Raw genomic sequence first — 11418 nt, 5'->3', positions numbered from 1 at the left:
ACATACCATTCTGCAGAGATCTCTAAGCCCACAGTTTTCACTTTCAAGCATCAAGTATCAATCACTACCACATGCTGTGGTCTGTAACGTGTGCTGTGACTCATCACTTTGCACAATGGAAAGTGCTTTATTATTGTTGTAATTTTTTTTTATTATTTCCATAGATGATATAAATGATAAATTTGGTGAATACTGTGTCATGCACATTTGATGGAAATGCAGGAAGGCCATATAATTTTCAGATTCTTAAAGAACTTAAGTTGACTGAAAAGGGTATTACAGAATTTTAACATGATTTTATCAACATCTACCTATTTTTCAAACACACAGCACAGAAGAGTGTAAGAACTTTGGAGTTGCTAACATCTGTGTAAGAAAATTTCGACACAAACATGGCAAACCTAGCTATGTGCTTATTATTCATGTGCGAGGTCAGGAGTAAGTAGCATTAAACACACTTTTATGATTAAATTTATTTTAAAAAACCAAATACAAGACAAATTTAAAAATATTAACTAATTACGAACTCTTATTTTACCTCAGGGTAAGTAACTGTTAAATTAGCTCCCCCAGTACTTCGCAGGGCAGTAAGATATTACAGACTTAAAAAAAGGGGGGCAATCTATGTGCAGTCTTTTAAATTACTGGAGTTTTGAAAATGTGGATGTACGATAGTAAGGTCAAAGGATCCATTTTGAACTAGGTGGAGTCGATAGAACAAAAATAAAAAGATATCATGTTCATAATCTGATAGGTTGTGAGAGACTCAAGAATTAACCTACTAGGGAAGTTACACCCTAGTTTATCTTAGTATGGTGGCTCCCAACCTCTGTTCGTCACTGCTTGATCGATACTGTTCTCTGATGGTCCTCCATCTCAGCATGTGCTTAATGGCAAAAGTTGGACACACCCAAGATGAGCTACAGTTAGGGTAAAGTGTTTTTACTGCTGCTTGTGTAGTTATCATTTCACAACAGCATTGGTAATATATGGCAACTCTTATTTCCAGGTATAGTACCAAACTGTACTGCTAAATTCACTTAATAATCTGTTATCACCTCAATGAAACATTAACAATAATTCTCAATTAAGATATTACATTGAGGTAACAAATTTGGTTTTTTGTCTACACACTACAGGAATGTCATTTAGACCTAAGTTACAACTGCTCAAGAATTTTTTGACAGTTCAACAGTGTATCAATTGTAAGAGAGGTACTAATATACAACTGTTATCATTATAAATGTCATGTGTAATTTCCACATTGGGATTTTAAAGCAAAAAATAAACAAACCTAAATAATATTGTCAATCTGCCAAGAAAAGTACTAATGCAAACTGCATAAATATGTAAATAAATAGTTAAAAATGAAGAAGCATACAAACAAAACAGTCCCCACACTTCTGCACTTACTCTGTCATTTCCAAAATGTGTGAACAGTTAATGACTTATATATGCAAAATGCATGTAGTTCTTTAGCAGAGGCTGTAAACTGTAAGTACAGAGTACTTAACGTAATTGACTGTCTCTTCCCTTTACATGTAGGCCAATAACCACTACATTATTAATTAGAGCTATTGTTTTTAACATTTTGTTTTAGCAAAAATATCCCTCATTATGACTTGAACAGAAGATTATCACATAATAATAGATATGAACAAACAGAAAAATGAAATGATAATGATATACAGACAGATGTAATTCAACAGTGCTTGGCGTTTCCTTATAACTTCATCAGAGTACACTATTGCCAACATTACTCAAGAAAAAATATTGTAATCAGTCTATTAGAACTTTCATAAAACATATGGTATTACAGCTTTCCTTTCCTTGGGGTAGTTGGGGAATGTTGCCTTATACCACCAATGTGACAAGAGTCCACTTTCAACCTAAAACAGAAAGCACAAACTGAAAAATAAGTGCAGTAAAAAATTTAAACCACACTTTCATTAAATATGGCAAATATAATTGAATCAGAAGTAACGTGTGATTAGAATTGACAGTGGGAGAATGTGAAGCATTAAGTGCTAGCCCCAATCCTCCCAAACAAACACACGCCCCACCATCAACCAACAACACACACTAAACAAAACCACTTTCTCTAATGCAAGGTTGAAGAGGACACATGAAAGAGTGTCTCCCTGTCATAAGCCTGTTTTAATTGGAAAGGTGGGGGATATGGATCCTCTGAACTTCACTGCTGCCTGGGAGCCATCCATGCACAGTTGTATCATCCTAATGATTTTACTGGGTATACTAAATTCTCGTAATGTTTTGTACAGGCTACTTCTGTGGATGCTGTCGTAGGCTCGTTGGAAGTCAATGAAGAGACAGTGGATCATCATCATCATCATCATCATCATCATCATCGTTTAAGACTGATTATGCCTTTCAGCGTTCAGTCTGGAGCATAGCCCCCTTATAAAATTCCTCCATGATCCCCTATTCAGTGCTAACATTGGTGCCTCTTCTGATGTTAAACCTATTACTTCAAAATCATTCTTAACTGAATCCAGGTACCTTCTCCTTGGTCCGCCCCGACTCCTCCTACCCTCTACTGCTGAACCCATGAGTCTCCTGGGTAACCTTGCTTCTCCCATGCGTGTAACATGACCTCACCATCTAAGCCTGTTCGCCCTGACTGCTACCTCTATAGAGTTCATTCCCAGTTTTTCTTTGATTTCCTCATTGTGGACACCCTCCTGCCATTGTTCCCATCTACTAGTACCTGCAATCTTCCTAGCTACTTTCATATCCGTAACCTCAACCTTGTTGATAAGGTAACCTGAATCCACCCAGCTTTCGCTCCCATACAACAAAGTTGGTCGAAAGATTGAACGGTGCACAGATAACTTAGTCTTGGTACTGACTTCCTTCTTGCAGAAGAGAGTAGATCATAGCTGAGCGCTCACTGCATTAGCTTTGCTACACCTCGCTTCCAGTTCTTTCACTATGTTGCCATCCTGTGAGAATATGCATCCTAAGTACTTGAAACTGTCCACCTGTTCTAACTTTGTTCCTCCTATTTGGCACTCAATCCGTTTATATTTCTTTCCCACTGACATTACTTTCGTTTTGGAGATGCTAATCTTCATACCATAGCCCTTACATTTCTGATCTAGCTCTGAAATATTACTTTGCAAACTTTCAATCGAATCTGCCATCACAACTAAATCATCTGCATATGCAAGACTGCTTATTTTGTGTTCACATATCTTAATCTCACCCAGCCAGTCTATTGTTTTCAACATGTGATCCATAAATAATATGAACAACAGTGGAGACAGGTTGCAGCCTTGTCTTACCCCTGAAACTACTCCGAACCATGAACTCAATTTACCGTCAACTCTAACTGCTGCCTGACTATCCATGTTAAGACCTTTAATTGCTTGCAAAAGTTTGCCTCCTATTCCATAATCTCGTAGAACAGAAAATAACTTGCTCCTAGGAAGCCAGTCATATGCCTTTTCTAGATCTATAAAGCATAGATACAATTCCCTGTTCCACTCGTAACACCTCTCCATTATTTGCCGTAAGCTAAAGATCTGGTCCTGACAACCTCTAAGAGGCCTAAACCCACACTGTGAATGTTTTGTTAAATTCCCAGTATTTGTCTAAGATCTGTCGTATAGTAAACAAATTGTCAGTTGTGGAACGGTTTGTTCGAAATCCAGCCAGGTATTCTTGAATAATGTTTTCTGCGTAAGGTTTAAGTCTTTCCAGAATGGTCATTGACAGGATTTTGTATGTTGTGTTCAGCAAACTGATTCCTCTGTAATTTCCACATTCCATTCTGTTTCCTTTCTTGTGTATGGGACAAATTATTGCAGTTTTCCAATCTTCAGGCAGTGTTTCAGTTTTCCAGATCATTGTGATAAGGTTATAAATTTCTTTGTGTAGTTTGCTTCCACCCTCTTTTAACATCTCTGCTGATATCTGGTCCTCGAAAATCTCTGATGATATCTGGTCCTCGCCTGCTGCCTTGTTGTTTTTGAGCTTTTGAATGGAGTGTTCGTCATTATTAATGCGTACATTGCGTAACTGAAGGTTATGTGCGGATCAGTGCAATTTAACATTTCTGAGAAATACTCTTTGGGTCATTCCATGTCAGTTCAACCAGGGGCTCCAGCTCATAGTCTCAGATTTGACTGAAATTCAGTACACTAATTCTACCATGTGTGGAACACTCGTGTACAAAGTATTAGTTTCCCCTGCCAATTAGTTCCAGAATTATGACCTTGTGAAAGAAGGTGGCGTGACCCGGAAGTTGCAACCCGCATCTGGCAACCTATCTTCAGACCCAACTTCAGGTCTTAATAGCTTTGGAACTATTCCACACACCCCAGTGAAATTTTTACAACCCAGTAACGTCCATTTAGAGAACACACACTATGAATCAAAACACCAACAACATATTTCTGAGGGAAAATAAAAAATTCCAAAATGTGATTAAAAAATGTAATATGTTACAAGGTACATATTGTAGGTGCCCTCTATGCCAAAAATTCACTCAAAGAGGGTATAAATTTTTTTGTGGTAAGCTTAATATGGTCTAAACACACACAGAACTCGTCTTGCCCATATCAGTCACACAAACAGAGTTACATGCACACGAAAATACAAAAATTTCAAAAATTACCTGAAAAACATGGATTTTTGAAGTGTGGTAGCACAAAAGGGACAAGTGACATCCAAGCCAAATTTCAAACACTGCGTAAGTAGACCATAATGATATATTTCTCAAAATTTCATCATGTTATTGCAAGACATTTGTGTACAATGGAAGTTGACAGATGTATTTGGTGATGTGGCCATTGTTCCACAACACAATTTTGTAAAAACATATTGTAAACTGTTCTGCCTCTTTTTATCCTCTCCCACAACTGTTTAATCACTAAGCAACAACATACAGACAGAATGAGATTTTCACTCTGCAGCGGAGTGTGCGCTGATATGAAACTTCCTGGCAGATTAAAACTGTGTGCCCGACCGAGACTCGAACTCGGGACCTTTGCCTTTCGCGGGCAAGTGCTCTACCAACTGAGCTACCGAAGCACGACTCACGCTCGGTACTCACAGCTTTACTTCTGCCAGTACCTCGTCTCCTACCTTCCAAACTTTACAGAAGCTCTCCTGCGAACCTAGCAGAACTAGCACTCCTGAAAGAAAGGATATTGCGGAGACATGGCTTAGCCACAGCCTGGGGGATGTTTCCAGAATGAGATTTTCACTCTGCAGCGGAGTGTGCGCTGATATGAAACTTCCTGGCAGATTAAAACTGTGTGCCCGACCGAGACTCGAACTCGGGACCATTTGCCTTTCGCGGGCAAGTGCTCTACCAACTGAGCTACCGAAGCACGACTCACGCTCGGTACTCACAGCTTTACTTCTGCCAGTACCTCGTCTCCTACCTTCCAAACTTTACAGAAGCTCTCCTGCGAACCTAGCAGAACTAGCACTCCTGAAAGAAAGGATATTGCGGAGACATGGCTTAGCCACAGCCTGGGGGATGTTTCCAGAATGAGATTTTCACTCTGCAGCGGAGTGTGCGCTGATATGAAACTTCCCAGTCGATTGTGCTTCAAACAGAAGTTCTCCCAAACTTTAGCTACTGTACTCTGTACATTGAGTGGCAAATTTGTACTGTCTTCCTGACACTGTGGTAGGAACTGGTCCCGAGTTCGAGTCTCGGTCGGGCACACAGTTTTAATCTGCCAGGAAGTTTCATATCAGCGCACACTCCGCTGCAGAGTGAAAATCTCATTCTGGAAACATCCCCCAGGCTGTGGCTAAGCCATGTCTCCGCAATATCCTTTCTTTCAGGAGTGCTAGTTCTGCTAGGTTCGCAGGAGAGCTTCTGTAAAGTTTGGAAGGTAGGAGACGAGGTACTGGCAGAAGTAAAGCTGTGAGTACCGAGCGTGAGTCGTGCTTCGGTAGCTCAGTTGGTAGAGCACTTGCCCGCGAAAGGCATTGGTCCCGAGTTCGAGTCTCGGTCGGGCACACAGTTTTAATCTGCCAGGAAGTTTCAACATACAGACAGATTAACACAACCTATCATTAATGTTCACTGCACCTTAACTGCTAAAACCCAGTCGATTGTGCTTCAAACAGAAGTTCTCCCAAACTTTAGCTACTGTACTCTGTACATTGAGTGGCAAATTTGTACTGTCTTCCTGACACTGTGGTAGGAACTGGAACTGTCATAAGAATATGTTCAAAAGGGATCCAACACCTGTCTGTCAAACATGGCCAATGAAATGATCTTGCTGGTCCTGCTGGTGCCATGAAGTTCACAAATACATCACCTTCTGCCTCACAGCACTCTGCAACACATCCCAAGTACCTATTGTGGGGATGAACATATCCTCTTTACCTATATTTTCCATTAAAGTCCCCTATGATTATTCTCATATTTCTTGTTGGAATACTTTCGACTACTCTCTCTAGTTCTTCATAGTACTCATCTTTCTCATCCTCAGTTGAATCTTCAGTTGCTGCATGGACATTTATGAATGTTATATCGTACCACTGGTGTTTGATTGTTTTGTAAGACATTCTTTTGTTAATGGGATGGAATTCCTTAACCCGATTAACAATCCTGTTCTTAACAGCAAAACCAGTACCATATTCATGATGTTTTCCATCTCCCCCATAAAAAATGACACAATTATCCTCCGTGTGTATCCCTTCTCCAAGCCGCTTAACTTCCTGTAGAGCTACAATATCTGTCTTGTATGTTTTTAGTTCAGATATCAAAGTCGCTGCTGCAGTTGGTTTATTAACACTATGAGTGTTCCATGTCCCAAATGCGAAGCAGTGTTCCTTGTTTCTATCTCGCGAATTTCTGTTCCATAGCCTATGTCCGTTTCCTTTGAATCCATTATCCGAGGCAAATTGTTGATGTGAGCCAGTAGGTATAGAATCCCCTGGCCGCGTTACAAGTGCTACACAGGTTAAGCTTGGTGATGGGGCTGCCACCTCACAGCTTCCAAGCTTGCTGGGTAATATTTTGGATTACCATTTCCTAGGCAGATTGCCTTTCCCAGTCTCCACACACATAAAAAACAAAAAACAAATTTTTCTAAAAAGTTTTGAAAACTTTTAAAAAACATTTCAAAACCACCGGTTGGGCTAGGTGCTACGAAACCCATGTCAATGAGCAAGTGGCACCAGACAGTACCACAAACAACTGCCTGGGTAGGGAATATATACAAATGATACTACTACACTAACACTGTGCTGTGGTCCCCAAGCACCGCGTGTACCAGGTGCAGCCCCGTGTTGTTCTGTCTTTCAATAGATGGCAGCACTTTTGCCACTCCGGTTTACCAATTTGCCGCCTCGTTCGCATCTGCTACTCCCTATTCTGCGCTCATAGGCAGCATACCGCACCTGGTTCATGCGGCGCTCAGGGACCACAGCACAGCGTAAGTGTAGTGATATCATTTGTATATATTCCCTACTCAGGCAGTGGTCCGTACTACTGTCTGGTGCCACTTGCGCATTGACATAGGTTTCATAGCACCTAGCCCGACTGGCGGTTTCGAAATGTTTTTTAAAAGTTTTCAAAACTTTTTAGAAATTTTTTGTGTGTGTTGCGGCACATGAAAATAATCTCCCATCTTTTGTTATTTCCAGTATGACACCTGAAGATTGGCTTATAACAGTCCGAAACCGGTCGTGAGAAAATAAAGTAATTTACAACTGAAGCAGTATTTTGAAGATCTGATATGTTAAACAAATATGAACACAACTTTCTCTCTAAAGTAAGTTTCTAACTATTAATTTGAAAAAGAAAGCGGTTTATTTATTACGTTAAAAAGCACAGAATCAAAAGTTTCTCAATTACGTTAATGCACTATTTTATTTTTTATTTTCTGAAAGATGAGCTATCTTTATTGTAACTGATTATATCTTATTTTGCGCACTCAAACTTCTCCTTACCTGATTGCTCAGAACCCAAAGAAAGACTACGTGCCACGTGTTTGCTGCTCTTAAAATTATTGATATTGCCATATACATTAATATTTCAGCAAGAAAATGTGGAGATGACACAAGTTCAAACCATCCTCCGTAGGGTATACTATGTTTTGTTGTTACAACTTGGCCTGGCAAAAAGATGAAAAATAAACAGAAATAATTATTAATACATCTAACCACACAAGATGTTAAGGTAAATGATACATGATTATCCCAAAATTTCAGTACATAGTCTCAACAACAATAGTACAAGAAAATATTTTTCTACAGGGTGATTTTTTCCACCGTGTACAAACTCTTGGGATTGATCAAAGAGAAGATACAGAACAAAACAAGGTCTAATGAACTTACATTTCCATGCTAGAGACCATTTATTCAATCATACATTATTACAGAGACTGTGGTCTAATACGGTACCATGCAGCCACAGTTACAGTACGCATGGTTTCTTCCTCATACGTCACGCCCTAGCGCCCTCTCCTGCCATCGTAATTGGTAAAGTTGTGTCTGATTCACTTCTCTTGCTGACCTATCTTGCAGTGGATGTGATACAGCACTGTACACAATGGTTTCATATTCAAATTGAGAGCTTGCCGACATTGTGTTTACTCACATAAAGGCAAATGACAACAGGCAGTGGGGAGCGAGGTTGTATCAGGAGATGTGTCCTCACCGACAACCACCACAGCATTCAATGTTGGCTACAGTGCTTCGCCATTTGTCCGAGGCAGGCTCATTTCAGGAAGCAGGAAATCATGGAGGATGTACCCGAAATGTCTGAACACCAGACTTCGAGGAAAATGCAATTAACACTATGGAAGGTGACCGCCTTGTCAGTGACAGGCAGTTGTCCCACTAGTACAGAGTAAGCCAGATGAGCATGTGGAACATTCTCCATGACAATAGTTACTACCCTTATCACTTACAACGTGTGCAGGACTCACCAGAGACAGACTTATGGGGCCATCTCAAAAGTATCGTGTATGCAGAGCCCATTCCAGATGTGGAAACAATGGAGCAGCGTACTCAAGCTGCCTTTAACACTGTTCGGAAGCAGCTTGGGCAATGTCAACATGTGAGACAGAATATGGTAGGGCACATATAAGCATGCATTGAGGCACATGGAAACCATTTTCAACACACACTGTATCTGTGGCTGCATGGTACAGTGCATATTAGACCACAGTCTCTGTAAGAATGTATGACTGAATAAATGGTCTCTAGCATGGAAACCATGCATATCTGGACAGAAGTTCATTACATCTTTTTTGTTCCATATCCTCTCTTCTATCAATCCCTAGAGTTTCTACATGGTAGAGAAAGTTATCCTGTAAAATAGAGGAAAAAAATGTATACCATGAAAATTTAGACCATACCGCATTTTTGTTGCAGGGGTCTTCTATTCTACTGCACAAGGAAATAACTAAAGTTTTCACAAAATAACAAATTAAAAACATAGGACAGTGACTAAAATGATGTTAACAACTGAAAAGTTGTACAAGTATTAACTAGGCAGATAAGATGAAAACATTGTAATTATTCACTACACAAAATTCTGGAGAACATTTGTGGTAAAACTGGTATGCACTTACCATTTTTGTTTTTTCTCAAGTTTGCAAGAATTATCGCAGACCTGTACTGATTGTAGCATGCCCAAAGAAACGTAGTCACTCCAATGACTTCAAGGAATGAGATGTCCCCAAAATTTAACTGCACTCTTTGTTCTGGTCAATTGAGAAAATATGATCATAAATTTGTGAAACAAAGTGCACAATGACAAAAGTCAACAATCACCACCATAAGCAGAATCATTGAAATACATGCATGAATGTATTAAAACGGGTAGGAAGAGGAAAATCTGGACCACCAGTCCCCATAGTGATGTGCTACTATTAATGAACAAAATTCGGCTTTTTCATTATCCACCTGACTTTATAAAACCTATACTGTGGCAATTTGCTGCTTGCAAGTTCTTCTATGACTAGAATGTGATATAGTGATACAAAATATGACCTAGTGTGTGTAATGAAAGGATAGATTTAGAATAAGGTGCAGGAATGGGATGAACAGACAGATGATGAGATACATAAAACACAAAGAAATGAAAGACTAGGATTTACATTTGGGATGAAAAACTGCTTCTCACAAGAATATTTTACATTTCACATGCCCAATTTAGTTTAAAATGTTACGCCACCAGCACGTGCTACGTGTTGAGAGCTCTAATACATTATGTGAATATGAAATACTACATGCACAATGTAACTTGGAACTTTCCCAGGAATGGAGGACTGGAAGGAAGTCAGTTGTGTTTGGTCAGGTGTGGATTATTTTTATCTGTTGTTAACATAGCATACTACTGTAATACAGAACTGTGGCAAGTATCATGAATGCAATGTTAACTCTAGTGTGCTGCTTGCCTAGCGAGGAGATGATGTTGCTTCCCCCCCCCCCCCCCCCACACACACACACACACACACACACACACACACACACTCTCTCTCTCTCTCTCTCTCTCTCTCTCTCTCTCTCTCTCTCTCTCTCTTCCGTTCCTCCTGCAGCAGCCCATATAATAAACAGTGACCATTACATTCCCAGCATCCCCCATGAAAAGTGGCATGTTACAATGTGTGCACAGTATTGATCTTTGTGACTTGCAAGAGGTGTCCAATGAACAGCAGCAGTGTGAAAGAAAGAAGATCCCTATGTCTTTATTAAACTGGTTCCTGCAGGCGACATTCCTACAGTCCCTTATCCATGGCTTCATGTTTTTGATATTCCCCCCCAGCTTTGACATGACATGCTGCTCGCCTCACATGCCTATCTTCTCTCCAGCTCACCACATAGCATTCCTCATTTGACTGCTTCACACTGCCTTCCCTACAAGCATATCATAATGTTTCATTCACTCCATCTCTTCTTGCACAAGATACTCCAATGTTCACTTGAAACTACACTTTCTGTTTTCCTAAATGTACATCTACCTCAATACTCTGCAAATCACACTTAAGTGCCTGGCAGGGGGTTCATCGAACCACCTTCACAATAATTCTCTATTAATAATGATCCTTTCTCCCTATGTATGTCGGAATCAACAAAATATTTTCCCATTCAGGGGAGAAAGTTGGTTACTGAAATTTCATGAGAAGATTCTGCCACAATGAAAAACACCTTGTTTTAATTTTTCCACCCCAAATCTTGTATCACGTCAATGACACTCTCTCCCCTATTTCTCGATAATATAAAACATGCTGCTCTTCTCTGAACTTTCTTGATGTACTCCGCTAATCCTATCTAGAAAGGATACCACACCATGCAACAGAACTCCAAAAGAGGGCAAACAAGCATAGTGTAGGCAGTGTCTCTAGAAGATCTGTTGCATCTTCTAAGTGTTCTGCCAATAAAACACAGTATAATTGTAATTTCTAGGTATTTAGT

At 39.8% G+C, this 11418-nt stretch overlaps 1 protein-coding gene across 1 annotated transcript in view; it reads right to left on the bottom strand.

The window, feature by feature from the left end:
- Nucleotides 1–453: 453 nt before the first annotated feature.
- Nucleotides 454–11418, bottom strand: part of LOC124605420 (polyprenol reductase) — a 29464-nt gene continuing 18499 nt past the window's right edge. The window contains exons 5-7 of the mRNA XM_047137075.1: nt 9573–9704; nt 7945–8108; nt 454–1889 (exon numbers count right to left, since the gene is read on the bottom strand). Of these exons, the coding sequence (XP_046993031.1) occupies nt 1797–1889; nt 7945–8108; nt 9573–9704 (389 nt within the window). The 3' untranslated portion in view covers nt 454–1796. The remainder of the gene's footprint in view (nt 1890–7944; nt 8109–9572; nt 9705–11418) is intronic.

Source organism: Schistocerca americana, chromosome 3 (assembly GCF_021461395.2).
Source record: "Schistocerca americana isolate TAMUIC-IGC-003095 chromosome 3, iqSchAmer2.1, whole genome shotgun sequence".
NCBI classification, from domain to species: domain Eukaryota; kingdom Metazoa; phylum Arthropoda; class Insecta; order Orthoptera; family Acrididae; genus Schistocerca; species Schistocerca americana.
Note: the sequence above shows the minus strand (reverse complement) of the source record. Positions and strands in the feature narration are given on the sequence as shown.